General features: G+C 52.5%; 1 protein-coding gene and 1 non-coding gene across 2 annotated transcripts; one reads left to right on the top strand and one right to left on the bottom strand.

Moving 5' to 3' along the window:
- Nucleotides 1-2,988: 2,988 nt before the first annotated feature.
- Nucleotides 2,989-16,188, bottom strand: wdr73 (WD repeat domain 73). Its single transcript, XM_078401937.1, has 8 exons — nt 16,107-16,188; nt 12,704-12,771; nt 11,764-11,852; nt 9,119-9,208; nt 8,275-8,356; nt 6,137-6,310; nt 5,149-5,496; nt 2,989-4,013 (listed from the first exon to the last, which is right to left on the bottom strand). The coding sequence occupies exons 1-8, from the start codon at nt 16,160-16,162 to the stop codon at nt 3,790-3,792; spliced, it is 1,131 nt and encodes a 376-aa protein (XP_078258063.1). The 5' UTR covers nt 16,163-16,188; the 3' UTR covers nt 2,989-3,789.
- A 163-nt stretch (nt 16,189-16,351) lies between these two features.
- Nucleotides 16,352-16,423, top strand: trnaq-cug (transfer RNA glutamine (anticodon CUG)). The gene has a single exon. It is a non-coding gene; the product is annotated as a tRNA-Gln (tRNA).
- Nucleotides 16,424-19,534: the final 3,111 nt, after the last annotated feature.

The following is a 19,534-nucleotide window of genomic DNA, read 5'->3' as shown; positions in this document are numbered from 1 at the left end:
TTTAGCTCTTCGGGCTAAAGGAAACAAGGGATATGGGGAGAAAGCAGGAACGGGGTACTGATTCTGGATGATCAGCCATGATCATATTGAATGGCGGTGCTGTCTCGAAGGCCCTACTCCTACACCTACGTTCTATGTTTCTATGTATTTGGAGGAAACTGGAGCACCCAGATAAAACCCACTCAGATTACAGGGAGAACGTACAAACTCTGTGCAGACAGCACCCGTAATCCGGATGGAACCCGGGTCTCTGGCGCTGCGAGGCAGCAACTCTACCACTGCACCACCGTGCCGCCATAGTGACTACTGTCACTCCATGATCTGCTCCTGCTAGGAGCATTACCCGTGCTAACGGGCATACATGTAGCATGCTTCCACGTGTAGCACGTATATATACACACACCGCATGTCATACACCAGGCATGATGCTGTCCCGTGTACACACCCCTTCCCCACACAGATTAACTTTTAATTTCATAACCTGTAGACGATACAAATTTCAGTTCAGTTTATTGTCACGTGTACTGGGGTACAGTGAAAAGCTTTTGTTGCTTGCTGACCAACCAGCGGAAAGACTGCACATGATTACAATCGAGCCGTTTAGTGGACAGATACATGATAAGGGAATAAGATTGGGTGCCAGGTAAAGCCAGCAAAGGTCATCCAAGAGTCACCAATGAGGTAGGTAGTAGTTCAGGACCACTCCCTGGTTGTGGTTGGACGGTTCAGTTGCCACAGAAGGCAGTGAAGGCCAAGTCAATGGATATTGTTAAGGAGGAGATAGATAGATTCTTGATTAGTACGGGTTGATTAGACCCACATTAACATCCTTGAGAAGGTCCAGAGAAGAGCTGTAACCGGTGACTATAGAAGGACCAGTAGTGTCACAGAAATGCTTCATGAACTCAAATGGGACACCCTCCAAAGATGCTGTACAATATCCAGGCTTACTGCAGTCTACAAAGAAACCCACTCATTAGCTCCATCCAACATTGCCCATCTTTCATAGTCGGAACAACACACCAGGAACTCGACTGAACCAATCCTTGAATTATATAACCATCAAGACCAACAAAGACTGTTTCTGCTACTAGCTGTACCCCAGAATCATCCCTGTTTGGAATCCTTTGCCACGGCATATAGAGTCTGCTGCTGATAGTAAATCTTTTAAACTGTTGCTTGCAAACACAAAATTTTAAATCAGCAACTCCCTGCATGAGGGGCTGCACGTTTATAGCCCAACAGCGGCAGATGGTGGAGTATCAACAAGACAAGAAGGGTATTTTCAGACTGGAAGCTTGTAACGAGTGGTGTACCTCTGGAATCAGTGCCGGGACCATCACTGTTTATAGTTTATATCAATGTACAAGGCGTGATTAGTAACTTTGCAGATGACACCAACGTGGGTGGTATCATGGAAAGCAAACATTGACTTCTCTAACTTCAAGTACCCCTTACTTTCCCTCTCTCCATCCCCTCCTCCTCCCCAGTTCTCCGACCAGTCGACTGTTCCTCAGATTGCATTTTATGTTTCCTTTGTTGTTACCATCTCCCAACTAACAATGATCTAGTCTACATTTTCCTTGATCTCCATTCCCTTTGTTATGTTTTCACGCCTGACACTTCCTTATCTATGTACCACCCACTCCCATTGACATCAGCCTGAAAGGTCTCGACCTGAACGTCACCCATTCCTGCTCTCCAGAGATGCTGCCAGAGGTACTCCAGCATTTTGTGTCTATCTTCGTAGAAAGCAAAGCTGGTTATCAAAATTACAGCAGGATCTTGTTCAGTTGGGCAAATCATTAATAGTGTATAATGCAAATAAGCGCAGGATGTCGAATTTTGTGAAGTCAAACCAAGGCTGGGGAATGGGGTTGAGATGGAAAGACAGATCAGCCGTGATTGAATGGCGGAGGAGACCTGATGGGCCGAATGGCCTAATACTAATACTACTCTCTTTCCTTATGAACTTTGGACCTTCACAGTGAACGGCAGGACTTTGGGGAGTATTGTGGAGCAGAGGGATCTAGAATTGTAGGCTCCATGAAAGTGGCAATGCAGGAAGAGGGGCTTTTGGTGTATGTAGCCTTCATCAGTCAGGACATTGAAGTGGGGATGCAGTGGTACAAGTGTTGGTGACGCTGGATTTGTTTTATTACAAAACTTTATTTGCAGGTATAAAATTACTGTGAAAATGCTGCTCTCAGGAAACAGCTATCTAAAATACGAAATATACACGGCAATATCAAAGCAAAACAGGGAGCACTCAAGCCGGGTGCTCAGTGCGGGTGTCAGGGGTTATGGGGAGAACGCAGGAGAATGGGGTTTGGAGGGTGAGATAGATGACCCATGATCGAACGGCAGAGTAGACGTGATAGGCCGAATGGCCTAATCCTGTTCCTATTACAAATGACCTTAAGCCCCTGTGGTGCCCAGCGGGGCAGCGGGAGGTGGAAGTTGGCTACAGACCACATGTTCTCTCACACTGCCAAGCCAGCCAGTATTTACGTCGTTGTCAGGGAGACTCCAGCGCGGGATCTTCCCTGAAGCTGCTTCACGGTTGTAACAGACCAGTTTACGTTGCCACAGATATTATTCCATGCACTCCAGTATTAATAAATATAAACAAATTATCAATGAAACTGTTTGCTTGACATCCTCACTGACCTTCTCTTGACGGAGTTAAGACACAAAAAGCTGGAGTAACTCAGCAGGGCGAACAGGTAACTCAGCAGGACGTGAATGTTAATTGGTTTGGTAAATGTAAAAATTGTCCCTAGTGTGTGCAGGATAGTGTTAGTGTGCGGGGATCGTTGGTCGGCGCGGACCCGGTGGGCCGAAAGAGCCTGTTTCCGCACTCTATCTCTATACTCTAATTTCAAAAAGGACAGGCAGCATCTCTGGAGAGAAGGAATGGGTGACGTTTCAGGTTGAGACCCTTCTTCGGACTGCTGACGAAGGGTCTCGACCCGAAATGTCACCCATTCCTTTTCTCCAAAGATGCTGCCTGTCCCGCAGAGTTACTCCAGTTTTTGGTGTCTGTCTCTGGTTTACACCAGCATCTGCAGTTCCTTCCTCCAAATTTCTTCCACGGTTTAGTTTAGTTTAGTGATACAATACAGAAACAGGCGCATCGGCCCACCGAGTCCGCATCGACCAGCGATCTCCGCACACGAGCACCACACACTGGGGATAAGTTTACAGATATACATTTATATAATTTTACCAAGCCAATTAACCTACAAACCTGTAAGTCTTTGGAGAGTTCTGCAGCAGGCACAGTGACGTTCACAAGAAGTCTGATGAAGGGCCTCGACCTGAAACGTCACCAAATCCCTCTCTCCTAGATGCTGCCTGACCCGCTGAGTTACTCCAGCACTTTGTAATACCTTCGATTTGTACCAGCTTCGGCAGTTATTTTCCTACACAACAGGTGTAGAGAAGTATATGGGCCAAACTAGCGTAGATGGGGCATCTTAGGTCAGCAGTGATGAGTTGGGCCGAAGGGCCTGTTTCTGTGCTGTGTGATTACAAGAGTGAATCCCATCTCAATAGCCCAGAGGTGGTGTGGCCAGTTCCCCCCTGTCACCGTATAGGACAGGACAGGTTTAAAGGGATCTGGGCCAAATGCATGCAGGTGGGACTAGTATAGATGGGGCAAGTTGGGCCGAGTGGCCTGTTTCCGAGCTGAGTGACGACGATTGCAGATAGTCCTCGGTCCCACAGACTCGCGACCCTCAATGACCCCTGCCCTTGGGGTCAGAACCCCTCGACCCCTGCCTAGGGTCACGATCCCTGACCCCCGGCCCACCCCCACAGGTGTAGGGAGCCGTCTGTGGCAGCGGAGAGCAGGGCCTGCTGATGCCCCGGGACCCAGGTGTGGGCGGTGACCGCGGGCCGCGTGCACCCGGTCCCCAGCCCGTGGCCCCGGTGGATGAAGGCTGGCTCGGCCCGCACGGGGCCCTGAGACCAGCGGCCAGCGTCGTAGACCCGCACCGACCCGTCAAACCCTGGGGGGGAGAGAGAGGAGGTCAAACCCACACAGGGGTGTCACCCAGCACCCAACCCCCCACCCAACTCCCCACCCCAGCACCCAACCAAACACTCCACACAGCACCCAACTCCCCACCCCAGCACCCAACTCCCCACCCCAGCACCCAACCAAACACCCCCCGCAGCACCCAATCCCCCACCCCAGCACCCAACTCCCCAATCCAGCACCCAGCCCAACTCCCCCCACCCCAGCACACAACACCCCAGCACCCAACCCCCCAGCACCCAACCCCCCACCCCAGCAAACAAACCCCCCACCCAACCCCAGCACCCAACCAAACCCTCCACCCCAGCACCCAACCGAACCCCCCACCCCAGCACCCAACTCCCCACCGTAGCACCCAACCCCCCCACCCCAGCACCCAACACCCCACCCCAGTACCCAACCCCCGCCCCGGCACCCAACACCCCACCGCCCGCAGCACCCAACCCCCACCCCAGCACCCAACTCTCTCACCCACCCAAGGTCACACACCCACATCGCCCTCTACTTGGCACCTCACCCAACCTGGTGCCCAGCCTCACCTTGCCCAACTCTCCCTAACCCCTCACTGTCCACGCCGACCAGCGATCTCCCCGTGCACTCGTTCTACCCAACCAACTTGGGATCATTTACCAAAGTCAATTGACCTACAAACCTGCACGTCTTTGGAGTGTGGGAGGAAACCGAAGATATCGTAGAATACCCACGCAGGTCACGGGGAGAACGTGCAAACACCAGTGGTCAGGATCAAACCAACCCGGGTCTCTGGCGCTGTGAGGCAGCAACTCTACCGCTGCACCACCCTTAATTCCATTGATTCTGGGATTCTTTGCCACAGATGGCTGTGGAGGCCACAAGTCAGTGGGTATTTTTAAGGCAGAGATAGACAGATTCTTGATCAGTTCGGGTGTAAGGGGTTAATGGGGAGAAGGCAGGAGAATGGGGTTAGGAGGGAGAGATAGATCAGCCATGATTGAATGGCGGAGTAGACTCGATGGGCCGAATGGCCTAATTCTAGTCCTATGCCTTATGACCAGCTGAATATTTTGCCGCAGTTTCTGACGTCAGTTGTGACTTGTGTGTTTCCCGCCCGCTTGGAGCCCACGTACCTGAGACGGCCAGGTGGTAGCGCAGGTGAGGTGCCCAGGTGAGGCAGAGATGGTCAGTGTTGGCCGGAGTCTGGGCAATGTCCATCTGTGCCCATGCCAGGGCTGTGCTGAGATCCCGGCGGTCAGTCAGCACCAGCTGCCCGCTGGATGAGAGCCTGCCCACAGCCGTGCCGCCGGGCTCCAGTGCCAGGGTCCAGTGGCCGGAGCCCGCGGCCAGGCTGGGCGGACTGGTCAGTGCCGGGCACTGCCGGGTATCGCCGATGCCCAGCCGCCCGCTCTCTGTACACACCAGGAAGGTGCAACCGTCCAGTAACTCCAGCTCGCTGACCGCTTCACCGGCGTCCAGCCCTGCGGGGGGGGCAACATCCAGTTAGATGGGCAATGTCCAGTTAGATGGCAGTGCCAGCGGCCAGAGACACTGACCCCTCCGGAACTCCCCTCCACAGACGCTGCCTGACCCGCTGAGTTCCTCCAACTTTGCGGGAACTGCAGTTTCTTGTGACTCCAGAGTAGCCTTGGGTTTCTCAGCAGCTCCCTCCGGCAGGGAGCGAGGGGCCTGCCCTCCCTCCCTCCCTCCCTCCCACTTTCCCTCCCTCCATCCCCCCCTCCTTCCCTCCTTCCCTCCATCCCACTTTCCCTCCCTCTATCTCTCCCTCCCTCCGTCCCACCCTCTTCCCACCCCTCAGCCCTCCCCCTCCCTCCCTCCTTCTCTCCCTCCCTCCCTCCCTCCCTTCTGCCCTCCCTCCCTGCTTCCCTTCCCCCTCCCTCCCTCCCACTTTCCCTCGCTCCCTCCCTCCTTCCCTCCTTCCTCCTTCCCTCCCTCCCTCCTTCCTCCTTCCCTCCCTCCCTCCTTCCCTCCCTCCCTCCCTCCTTCCCTCCTGCCCTCCCTCCCTCCTTCCCTCCCTCCCTCCTGCCCTCCCTCCTGCCTTCCCTCCCTCCCTCCCTCCCTCCCTCCGTCCCTCCCCTCTCCGTGAGGGAGCTGCCCTACCTGTGGGGGCCGCGGTGGTCAGCTCGGTCCGCGTGTGGAGGTCCAGCAGCGACAGGTTAGCGAGGGTGGATCCGTGCAGGACGCGGGGGGAGGGGGAGCCGGTGACGGAGAGCCTGGACCATCCGCTGCCCACAGGAGCGGTCAGCGGCCGCGGGCTCTGTAGCTGCACGCCCTCTACGGGGAGAGAACGGCGGCTTCAGCGACACTGCCAGCAATACTGCACGGAACAAACCGAGGCCCTTCGGCCCACTGCACCGCTGCTAGCCATTTCAGAGTGACCTCGTGCACAAACCGAGGCCCTGCGGCCCACTGCACCTGGACTAGCCGATCGGAGACAAGCACAAACCAAGGCCCTTTGGCACACTTTGCCCATACTAGCCTTTTCAGAGAAACCTTGCACACAAACCAAGGCCCTTTGGCCCACTTTGCCCATACTAGTCTTTTCAGAGACATGCACAAACCAAGGCCCTTTGGCCTACTTTGCCCATACTAGCCCTTTCAGAGAAACCTCAGTATTCGTCACCTTACCCTTTGCTGCCCAACCCCTTCACCCTCTGCAGCTTAACTACATCCTCTACACCTGCCCCTCAGGCTGCTAGTTTAGTTGAGTTTACAGTAGGGTTGCCAACTGTATTAGCCGGGACATCCCGTATTTTGGGCTAAATTGGTTTGTCCCGTACGGGACCGCCCTTGTCCCGTATTAGTAGGGTTGCCAACTTCCTCACTCCCAAATAAGGGTTAACGGGTGACATCACCGCCCCGCGCCCCACGTGGCCTCGCCCAGACAGCGGCCACGTGTTCCCGCTCCACCAATGGCGGCCGCCCGGGCCAGGGTGAGGTCGAGTGGGGCGTGGGGCGGTAACGTCACCTTCTCCTTATTTGGGAGTGAGGAGGTTGGCAACCCTAGATTAGAGATACAGGCCAGAAGCAGGCTCTTCGGCCCTGTGTGCCACTGCTAGCCCTTTCAGAGAGATCTCATGTCGTTGTTTCCCGACCTGCCACACCTTCTCCACCTTTCTCCACCTGCCCCTCAGGTTCCCAGTTTACTTTAGAGTAATTGCGCAGAAACAGGCCCTTCTGCCCATCCAGTCTGCGCCGACCATCAACCAAACGTACACTAGTTCCAAAGGTAGACACAAAACGCTGGAGTAACTCAGCGGGTCGGGCAGCATCCCTGGAGAGAAGGAACGGGTGACGTTTCGGGTCGAGACCCTTCAGACCACCCATTCCTTCTCTCCAGAGATGCTGCCTACACATCCAGTACACTATAGTTCCATCCTACACATCCAGTACACTATAGTTCCATCCTACACATCCAGTACACTATAGTTCCATCCTACACATCCAGTACACTATAGTTCCATCCTACACATCCAGTACACTATAGTTCCATCCTACACATCCAGTACACTATAGTTCCATCCTACACATCCAGTACACTATAGTTCCATCCTACACATCCAGTACACTATAGTTCCATCCTACACATCCAGTACACTATAGTTCCATCCTACACATCCAGTACACTATAGTTCCATCCTACACATCCAGTACACTATAGTTCCATCCTACAGACTAGGGACGATTTACAGAAGCCAATTGACTTACAAACCTGCAAGTCTTTGGGATGTGGGAGAAAACCCACGCAGGTCACGGGGAGAACGTACAAACTCCGTACAGACAGCGCCCGTAGTCAGGATTGAACCCGGGTCTCCGGCGCTGCACCACCCTATCAATCCTTTCACCTCTCAAAAACCCTGAAGAAGGGTCCTGACCCAAAATGTCTGTCCATCCCCTCCCTGCCTGACAGTCCGTCACCTCTCCCTGTCACTGAAACCCTCTAATCTAGGCACCATTCTGGTCATCAGTCTGAAGAAGGGTCTCCACCCAAAACGTCACCCATTCCTTCTCTCCCGAGATGCTGCCTGACCCGCTGAGTTACTCCAGCATTTTGTGTCTACCTTCGATTTAAACCAGCATCTGCAGTTTTTTTTCCTACTCATTCTGGTAAACCTTCTCTGCACCTTCTCCACATCCTTCCTGCAATGGGGGCGACCAGAACTGCACGCAATACTCCAAATGCAGCCTGACCAAAGGCCTACAGAGCTGCCTGGTTGGCTGCTCGGTCTCGTACTCACCGCTCTTGCTGGTACCCAGGCTCCAGACCTGTAGAGAGGTGTCAGGGGGACCACTGGTCACCAACAGGCTGCGGACACAAAGCTGGGGGTCAGTGGTCAGTCTAGTCCCACCAGCACCCCCTTCCCATGTACCCACCTATCACTCCCGCCCCCACCTCTCTGCCCTCCCCTGTACCCACCTATCACTCCCGCCCCCACCTCTCTGCCCCCCCCCCGCTCCGTCAGTCTGAACAAAGGCACAGAGTGCTGGAGTCATTCAGCGGGTCACGCAGCATCTCTGGCGAGAAGGAATGGGTGACGTTTCGGGTTGGGACCTGTCTTCATGTACAGTTCCTTCTTACACAGCCTAAAGAAGGGTCATGGTCTGTCCATCCCCCTCCATAGACACTGCCTGACCCTCCAGCCAGGGTCATGGTCTGTCCATCCCCCTCCATAGACACTGCCTGACCCTCCAGCCAGGGTCATGGTCTGTCCATCCCCCTCCATAGACACTGCCTGACCCTCCAGCACTGTATTTAGCTCAAGATTCCAGTATCTGCATTCCTTGTGTCTGCACACTCCCCCCCCCCCCCCCCCCCCCTTATTCCAGCCCCTGCGATTCACCACATCCCTCTGGGGGGGAGGGGGCTTGTGGGGGGGGGGAGGAAGGTTATGTGGGAGAGAGTGGGAGAGGAGAGTGACGGAGTAACGAGGGGGGGGAAGGAGGGAGCGAGGGGGGGGGGTATGGAGAGGGGAGGGGAGGGGAGGGGGGAGGGGAGGGGAGGGGGAGGGGAGGGGAGGGGAGGGGGAGGGGAGGGGGAGGGGGGGAGGGGAGGGGGATGGGGAGGGGAGGGGGGAGACTGACCTGGTCCCCGGGCACATGTTTCAGCTGGTAGACGGGTCTGTGGGAGAAGCCCCCTCGCTCCACGCCAAAGTCCCGGTCGGAGCAAAGTCCCTGTGGAGAACGACAGCGGGCAGAGTCATGGGAGAGTGAACCACATGCCCACACTACCCCTCCCTGCTCACACCCCACCCCCACACCCCCCACCCCACACACTCACTCTACCCCTCTCTAACCAACCCCCCACCCCACACACCCACACTACCCCTCCCTGCTCACACCCCAACCCCCACCCCACACCCCCCACCCCACCACACACACCTCCCTGCTCACACTGTGGGCCAGTGAGAGTGGCGTGGAGCACGGAGACGGCTGTTGGCAAACAGGTGGTTACACCGTCCCCTCTGCCCACACCTCATCCATGCCCAGCTGTGTATCCAGTTCATGAAGTCATGTTCGCAAGTGATAGGAGCAGAATTAAGCCACTTGGCCCATCAAGTCTACTCTGCCATGGCTGATCATTCTCCTGCCTTCTTCCCCCACAAGTTTAGTTTATTGTCACGTGTTCTGAGGAACAGTGAAAAGCTTTTGTTGCGTGCTACCCAGTCAGCAGAATGACAATTGTGTATATCAGCAGAAAGACAATACATGATTACAATCGAGCTATTCACAGTGTGCAGATACAGGATAAAGGGAATAACGTTTAGTGCAAGGCAGAGCCTGTAAAGTCCGGTCAGGGATAGCCCAAGGGTCTCCAATGAGGTAGATAGTAGTGTGTCTATGTATCTAACTAAAAGGCTTTAAACACCACTATGGTATTTGCCTCCACCACCACCCCTGGGCAGTGCGTTCCAGCCCCCCACCACCCCCTCTGTGTAAAACACTTGCCCCCCACATCTCCTTTACATTTTGCCCCTCTCACGTTAACGTTATGCCCTCTGGTTTGTGACATCCCCACCCTGGGGAAATGTACCTCATCTCTGCCTCCCATTATTTTATATACTTCTGTCAGATCTCCTCTGAACTAAATTCTACCTTTTTTAGTTTAGTTTTGTTTAGAGATACAGCGCGGAAACAGGCCCTTCGGCCCACCGGGTCCGCGCCGACCAGCGATCCCCGCACATTACCACTATCCTACACACACTAGGGACAATTTAAAATTACCAAGCCAATTAACCTACAAACCTGTACGTCTGGAGTGTGGGAGGAAACCGAAGATCTCAGAGAAAACCCACGCAGGTCACGGGGAGAACATACAAACTCCGTACAGGACAGCGCCCGTAGTCGGGATCGAACCCGGCGAACCCCCCAATACTCCGGCACTGCATTCGCTGTAAGGCAGCAACTCTACCGCTGCGCCACCATGACCGCCACCGAAACTCAAGCCTAGGTAACATTGTGGTGAATACATAATGCCATCCTTTCAGTTGCTGGGTGATCACAACTGCACACAGTGCTCCATGAATCTCTGGGATACGGAGTTTGCACCGGACAAGGTGCAGTGATTATCCTGTGACAAATTCAGACTTCACTGCTCAGAACCGTCAGATCTTCCAACAGCCTCTGACATGGATCAGATGCAGGGTCAGGCCATAATGCCCCCAATACTCCGGCCTTGAAGAAAAACAGCGTGCTGGAATAACTCAGCGGGTCAGGCAGCATCTCTGGAGAACATGGATAGGTGATGTTTCGGGTCGGGACCCTTCTCCAGACCTGACCTTAAAACGTCACCCATCCTGACTCGCTGAATTACCTCAGCACTTTATGTCCTTTTTTTGTTCGATCCCGACTATGGCCGCTGTCTGTACGGAGTTTGTACGTTCTCCCCGTGACCTGTGTGGGTTTTCTCCGGGATCTTCTGTTTCCTCCCACACTCCAAAGACGTGCAGGTTTGTAGGTTAATTGGCTTGGTGTAAATGTAAATTGTCCCTAGTGTGTGTGTAGGATAGTGTTAGTGTGCGGGGATTGCTGGTCAGCGCGGACACGGTGGGCCGAAGGGCCTGTTTCCGCGCTGTATCTCTAAACTAAACTAAACTAAACCTGTAGTTTCATTCTACACCGGTGTTCAACCTTTCAAGCTTGAAAGGGTTCAAAACGATTTACGAGGATGTTGCCAGGACTAGAGGGTGTGAGCTACAGGGAGAGGTTGAGCAGGCTGGGTCTCTATTCCATGGAGCGCAGGAGGATGAGGGGAGATCTTATAGAGGTGTACAAAATCATGAGAGGAATAGATCGGGTAGATGCACAGAGTCTCTTGCCCAGAGTAGGGGAATCGAGGACCAGAGGACATAGGTTCAAGGTGAAGGGGAAAAGATTTAATTGGAACCTGAGGGGTAACTTTTTCCACACAGAGGGTGGTGGGTGTATGGAACAAGCTGCCAGGGGAGGTAGTTGAGGCTGGGACTATCCCATCGTTTAAGAAACAGTTGGACAGGTACATGGATAGGACAGGTTTGGAGGGATGTGGACCCAAGCACAGGCAAGTGGGACTAGGGTAGCCGGGACATTGTTGGCCGGTGTGGGCGAGTTGGGCCGAAGGGCCTGTTTCCACACTGTATGACACTGTGACTCCATGACTCTATCCCCCCTGCCTCACGGGCTGGGACAGAGCAGGGGCTGTTCTCAGGTGCTGTCGTTGTTACCCAGTCCGGGGAATTCGCTCACCTCACCTGCTTTTGTTTTGCCGAGAGTTTCTGGGGGAGAGAGAGCTGCAGAATTTCATTCCTCCTTCCCGACCCGTAGCCAGCGACGCACACACCTGCCAGGCAGAGAGTGTTAGACCCAGGCTGACAGAGCCCCCAGTCACACAGCTCACCATACAACACAACTCTAATCATCCCCAGAGGGAAATTGGTCTGTCCACAGTCACAACACACAAGGTACAGTCACAACACACAAGGTACAGCCACAACACACAATGTACAGTCACAACACACAAGGTACAGTCACAACACCACAAGGTACAGTTACAACACACAAGGCACAAAATGCTGGAGTAACTCAGCAGGTCAGGCAGCATCTCAGATGAGATCATCTGAGATGCTGCCTGACCTGCTGAGTTACTCCAGCATTTTGTGAATAAATATCTTTGATCTGTACCAGCATCTGCCGTTATTTTCTTACATACAAGGCACAGTCACAACACATAAGGTACACGAAGCCTTGAAACTAAAATTAAATTAAAAGTGAAAATGTACATTTCAAACACAGAAACATAGATAGTTATAGGAGCATAATTAGGCCATTCGGCCCATCAAGTCTACTCTACTATTCAATCACGGCTGATCTATCTCTCCCTCCTGACCCCATTCTCCTGCCTTCTCCCCATAACTCCTGACACCCCGTACTGATCAAGAATCTGACAATTTCCATCTTATAAATACCCACTGACTTGGCCTCCACAGCCGTCTGTGGCAATGAATTCCCCAGATTCACCACCCTCTGACCAAAGAAATTCCTCCTCATCTCCTTCCTAAAAGAACGTCCTTTAATTCTGAGACTGTGCCCTCCGGTCCTAGACTCTCACTGGTGGAAACATCCTCTCCACATCCACTCAGTCCAGGCCTCGATAACAAAAAATAAACAAAGAAACATCAATTAATAATGTACCCGTGTTGTGAATCCACTCGAGAACACGCGTCGCTTCCTGCAGCTCAAACACGTGGAGGTCATCGTAGCTGAAACAGATGGTCGGTGAGCATCCGGGAGGTGGTTGTGCTGGTGCAGGATGGTTCTGCCCATCCACTCAGTACTATCTCCCCGTTCCCCCTCTATCCTTCCTCTCGCCCTCCCTCCATCCTCACCCTTTCAATCCCCTTCCCCCTTCATCCCGTTCTCCTTCCTCCCCCATTCTGTCTCCTCTGCCCACTATTCTCCCCCCATTATCACTCCCTTCTCTCCCTGGCTCCATCTCTCTCTCCTTCCCCCAACTCCCTCCACCCACTAATCTCGTTCCAACCCTCCTCCTTCCATCCATCCGCCAAACCCTCCTCCTCCTAATTCTACCTCCCCCTTCTATTCTCCTTCCATTATCCCCCCTCCTGCACCCTGCCCCACATCCTCTGAAAGTAAGCACATGGGTACAGCAGGCAGTGAAGAAAGCTAATGGCATGTTGGCCTTTATTGCGAGAGGATTTGAGTTTTAGGAGCAAGGAGGTCCTACTGCAGTTGTACAGGGCCCTGGTGAGACCGCACCTGGAATATTGTGTGCAGTTTTGGTCTTTTAATTTAAGGAAGGACATTCTTGCTATTGAGGGAGTGCAGCGTAGGTTCACCAGGTTAATCCCCGGGATGGCGGGACTGACATATCATGAAAGAATGGGTCAACTGGGCTTGTATTCACTGTAATTTAGAAGGATGAGAGGGGATCTTATAGAAACATATAAAATTGTTAAGGGATTGGACAGGCTAGATGCAGGAAAAATGTTCCCGATGTTGGGGGAGTCCGGAACCAGGGGTCACAGTTTAAGAATAAGGGGTCGGCTATTAGAACTGAGATGAGGAAAAAACCTGTTTCACCCAGAGAGTTGTGAATCTGTGGAATTCTCTGCCACAGAAGGCAGTGGAGGCCAATTCACTGGATGTTTTCAAGAGACAGTTAGATTTAGCTCTTAGGGTTAACGGAATCAAGGGATATGGGGAGAAAGCAGGAACGGGGTACTGATTTTGGATGATCAGCCATGATCACATTGAATGGCGGTGCTGTCTCAAAGGGCCAAATAGCCTACTCCTGGCACCTATTTTCTATGTTTTCTCCCCTCCCTCCCTCCCTCCCCCTACATTCCCCTCATCTCCATCCCTCCTCTCACTATTCTCCCCCCATTATCACCCTCCTCCCAGCCTCCATTCTCTCTCTGCTTCTACCCTCACCCACCTTCTTCATTCTCTCCCTCTGTCTATCCTCCACCCCCCTCCTTCTGATCCCCTTGTACTCCTCAATTCTCCTACCCAATCGCCCCCTCCCCCTGCTCCTTCCCCATCCTCTTTCCACCCGGTTCTGAACACCATGTTAGAGGAAAGATGATGTCAAGCTGGAAAGGGTACAGAGAAGACTTATTGATCAATTTATTGTCACATGTACCAATTAAGGTACAGTGAAATTTAAGTTACCATACAGGCATACTAAGTAACGTTTACGAAGATGTTGCCAGGACTAGAGGGTGTGAGCTATAGGGAGATATTGAGTAGGCTGGGTCTCTATTCCATGGAGCGCAGGAGGATGAGGGGAGATCTTATAGAGGTGTACAAAATCATGAGAGGAATAGATTGGGTAGATGCACAGAGTCTCTTGCCCAGAGTAGGGGAATCGAGGACCAGAGGACATAGGTTCAAGGTGAAAAGATTGATAGGAATCTGAGGGATAACTGTTTCACACAAAGGGTGGTGGGTGTATGCAACAAGCTGCCAGAGTTGAGGCTGGGTCTATCCCAATGTTTAAGAAACAGTTAGACAGGTACATGGATAGGACAGGTTTGCAGGGATATGGACCAAACGTGGGTAGATGGGACTAGTGTAGCTGGGGCATGTTGGCCACACTGTTGGCAAGTTGGGTCGAAATAATCCGGGGAAGGCGGCTCAACGTGGCTAACAAGGGAAATCAAGGATAGTGTTAAATCCAAGGAAGAGGCATATAAATTGGCCTGAGGAAGCAGCAAACCAGAGGACTTGGAGAAATTTAGAACTCAACAGAGGAGGACAAAGGAGTTAATTAAGAGGAATCAAGGGATATGGGGAGAAAGCAGGAACTGAGTACTGATTTTGGATGTTCAGTTACGATTATATTGAAGGCGGTGCTGGCTTGATGGGCTGATTCACCTGCACCTATTTTTCTATGTTTCTATGCTTCATTGTTTAACTTGCACTAAAACACTATTCCCTTATCATGTATCTGTACACTGTGGACAGGTCTGAAGCAGGGTCTCAACCCGAAACGTCACCCATTCTTTCTCTCCAGAGATGCTGCCTTTCCCGCCGAGTTACTCCAGCATCTTGTGTCTACCTTCACTCTATGACTCCCTCCGAATACCCCACCCCACTTCAATCCCCACACACACCACCTATAGTTACTCAACCAGACTCAACTAAATTTAAGGCAGCTCTTCTTCTCCAAGAAGCCCTTCTTGCTTAAGTCCATACTCCGCCACCTCCAGTTTAAATTCCATTTGGAATATTTTGGAGAACCAAAAGCCAACATTCACTGTGATCATCGAAGGTATTTATTCACAAAATGCTGGGTAACTCAGCAGGCCAGGCTGCATCTCTGGAGAGAAGGAATGGGTGACGTTTCGGGTCGAGACCCTTCTTCAGACTGAGATAACCACCTGTGGTAACCACCCCATGTGCTGCAGGGAGGTGCAGCAAGGGGCAGTGTGTAGGAAGGAATTGCAGATGCTGGTTTACTACACCAAGACAGACACAAAAAGCTGGAGTAACTGAGAGTTATTGGGAAAGGAATACTAAAGATATAGTCAGTGGTGTAGTGACACATCGAACAAATGAATGAAATATATGCAAAAAGTAACGATGATCACCGTCTGCTTTGATCTGTCGTTTTCACACCCTTCCATATCTCTAGTCTCCCTCTCCCCAGACTCTGTCTGAAGAAGGGTCCTCGACCCGAAACGTCATCCATTCCTTCTCTCCTGAGATGCTGCCTGACCCGCTGAGTTACTCCAGCATTTTGTGAATAAATACCTTCGATTTGTACCAGCATCTGCAGTTATTTTCTTACACTTCAATGTGATCATGGCTGATCATTCTCAATCAGTACCCCGTTCCTGCCTTCTCCCCATTACCCCCTGACTCCGCTGTCATTAAGAGCTCTATCTAGCTCTCTCTTGAATGCATTCAGAGAATTGGCCTCCACTGCCTTCTGAAGCAGAGAATTCCACAGATTCACAACTCTCTGACTGAAAAAGTTTTTCCTCGTCTCCGTTCTAATGGCCGACCCCTTATTCTTAAACTGTGGCCCCTGACATGCCCACCCCCACCAACCCTCCCTCCGTTCTCTCACAGGCTCAGAGTCTCCACCATCCACGCCTCCCACTCGCTCTCCTCGGGCGCCGCCATCTTGCCGCGTCTCCCCTGGCAACGCCGAGCTTCTCTTCCGGCCCTCCACTTCGTCGTCACTTCCTTCCTGCTCCTGCTCCGTTTTCAAGCTCTGGCCAATGGGATCGCTGTTGCTAGGCAGTCCACCTCCCTGGCCTGACTGGCTCACCAGCCTCAAATACGCCTCCCAGTGGCTGGCTGAGCAGCGCGGGTTCCGTGGTGTAATGGTTAGCACTCTGGACTCTGAATCCAGCGATCCGAGTTCAAATCTCGGCGGAACCTGACTTTCTTTTTCTTGCACATCGGAGATTAGAGGGCAAAATTAGAGCGCATGGTATTGGGGGTACGGTACTGACATGGATAGAAAATTGGTTGGCAGACAGAAAGCAAAGAGTGGGGATAAATGGGTCCCTTTCAGAATGGCAGGCAGTGATTAGTGGGGTACCGCAAGGCTCGGTGTTGGGACCCGCAGTGACTAGTGGGGTACCGCAAGGCTCGGTGCTGGGACCCGCAGTGACTAGTGGGGTACCGCAAGGCTCGGTGTTGGGACCGCAGTGACTAGTGGGGTACCGCAAGGCTCGGTGCTGGGACCGCAGTGACTAGTGGGGTACCGCAAGGCTCGGTGCTGGGACCGCAGTGACTAGTGGGGTACCGCAAGGCTCGGTGTTGGGACCGCAGTGACTAGTGGGGTACCGCAAGGCTCGGTGCTGGGACCGCAGTGACTAGTGGGGGTACCGCAAGGCTCGGTGCTGCGACCGCAGTGACTAGTGGGGTACCGCAAGGCTCGGTGCTGGGACCGCAGTGACTAGTGGGGTACCGCAAGGCTCGGTGCTGGGACCGCAGTGACTAGTGGGGTACCGCAAGGCTCGGTGTTGGGACCGCAGTGACTAGTGGGGTACCGCAAGGCTCGGTGCTGGGACCGCAGTGACTAGTGGGGTACCGCAAGGCTCGGTGTTGGGACCCGCAGCTATTTACAATATACATTAATGACTTGGATGAAGGGATTAAAAGTACCATTAGCAAATTTGCAGATGATACAAAGATGGGTGGTAGTGTGAACTGTGAGGAAGATGCTATGAGGTTGCAGGGTGACTTGGACAGGTTGTGTGAGTGGGCGGATGCATGGCAGATGCAGTTTAATGTGGATAAGTGTGAGGTTATCCACTTTGGTGGTAAGAATAGGAAGGCAGAGTATTATCTGAATGGTGTCAAGTTAGGACAAGGGGACGTACAACGAGATCTGGGTGTCCTAGTGCATCAGTCACTGAAAGGAAGCATGCAGGTACAGCAGGCAGTGAAGAAAGCCAATGGAATGTTGGCCTTCATAACAAACAAGAGGAGTTGAGTATAGGAGCAAAGAGGTCCTTCTGCAGTTGTACAGGGCCCTGGTGAGACCGCACCTGGAGTACTGTGTACAGTTTTGGTCTCCAAATTTGAGGAAGGATATTCTTGCTATTGAGGGCGTGCAGCGTAGGTTTACTAGGTTAATTCCCGGAATGGCGGGACTGTCATATGTTGAAAAGACTGGAGCGACTAGGCTTGTATACACTAGAATTTAGAAGGATGAGAGGGGATCTTATCGAAACGTATAAGATTATTAAGGGGTTGGACACGTTAGAGGCAGGAAACATGTTCCCAATGTTGGGGGAGTCCAGAACCAGGGGCCACAGTTTAAGAATAAGTGGTAGGCCATTTAGAACGGAGATGAGGAAAAGCTTTTTCAGTCAGAGTTGTGAATCTGTGGAATTCTCTGCCTCAGAAGGCAGTGGAGGCCAATTCTCTGAATGCATTCAAGAGAGAGCTAGATAGAGCTCTTAAGGATAGCGGAGTCAGGGGGTATGGGGAGAAGGCAGGAACGGGGTACTGATGAGAATGATCAGCCATGATCACATTGAATGGCAGTGATGGCTTGAAAGGCCGAATGGCCTCCTCCTGCACCTATTGTCTATTGTCTATTGTCTATTGTCTATTACCTCACCACATCTGCCCACATCTGCAGCCCTCTCCTGCCATCTATTTATTTAACCTGCAGGTTGTGAGGGGGAGATCCTAGAGCACACAAGTTCAAAATTCATAAGTCACGGGAGCAAGAATTAGGCCATTCGGCCCATCAAGGATATTCAATCATGGCTGGTTGATCGATCTCTCCCTCCTAACCCCATTCTCCTGCCTTCTCCCCATAACCTCTGATAACCTGCGTGAGATAACCATTTATGAGGTGTTTGCGCAGTTATCAACTAGAACCAGAACACCTGCACCAATCAAGAATCTATCTATCTCTGCGTTAAAAACATCCACTGACTTGGCCTCCACGGCCCTCTGTGGCAATGAGTTCCACAGATTCACTGCCCTCCGACTATCCTCCTCATCTCCTTCCTAAAAGAACGTCCTTGAAATTCTGAGGCTGTGCCCGCTGGTCCTAGACTCTCCCACTAGTGGAAACATCCTCTCCACACCCACTCTATAGACAATAGACAATAGGTGCAGGAGGAGGCCATTCAGCCCTTCGAGCCAGCACCGCCATTCAATGTGATCATGGCTGATCATTCTCAATCAGTACCCCGTTCCTACCTTCTCCCCATACCCCCTCACTCCGCTATCCTTAAGAGCTCTATCCAGCTCTCTCTTGAAAGCATCCAACGAACTGGCCTCCGCTGCCTTCTGAGGCAGAGAATTCCACACCTTCACCACTCTCTTCAGTCAGAGTTGTAAATCTGTGGAATTCTCTGCCTCAGAAGGCAAGTGGAGGCCAATTGACTGGATGAATTTAAGAGAGAGCTAGATAGAGCTCTAGGGTCTAGTAGAATCAAGGGATATGGGGAGAAGGCAGGCACGGGTTACTGATTGTGGATGATCAGCCATGATCACAATGTATGACGGTGCTGGCTCGAAGGGCCGAATGGCCTCCTCCTGCACCTGTTGTCTATGTTTCCATGTTTCATCCTCCCCTCCGAGACCACCTCCCATGAATCCAACGCCGCCCCCAGGACAGAGCCCAGCCTTCCTGATGGGCGTGTGCTTTGTACAGTACAGAAGATGCGGGCCGAAGGCCTGACTGTTTCTATTTTCGAGTCCCTGCCTCTCCGAGTGTGGATTAACGCTGTTCCGAAGCACGGAAGCAGGTTGACAAAGTGCCAACGATGTACGTTAAAAAGAGGAACAGGCACAAGCCCGACAAGGCAGCTTGTTTCCTGCAGCATCTCACTCACCGATGTGTTGCCTGTGATGTATTTTAAACCGGGGAGAGGTGGCAGACTCAGTCCAGGGGTGGGTGAGTGCAAGAGAATTTAAACCCTCACCCCTCCCACACCGCCTTTAATCCTGCAGCTGGAAGCTGCTTTCACCAGTTACTGTTGTGGTCTCCTCTCCTCTCCTCTCCTCTCTCTCTCCTTT

The sequence above is a fragment of the Rhinoraja longicauda genome, chromosome 7 (assembly GCF_053455715.1).
Source record: "Rhinoraja longicauda isolate Sanriku21f chromosome 7, sRhiLon1.1, whole genome shotgun sequence".
Classification (NCBI taxonomy): domain Eukaryota; kingdom Metazoa; phylum Chordata; class Chondrichthyes; order Rajiformes; family Arhynchobatidae; genus Rhinoraja; species Rhinoraja longicauda.
The sequence above is the reverse complement of the archived record's forward strand: the minus strand, read 5'-3'. Positions and strand labels throughout refer to the sequence as shown.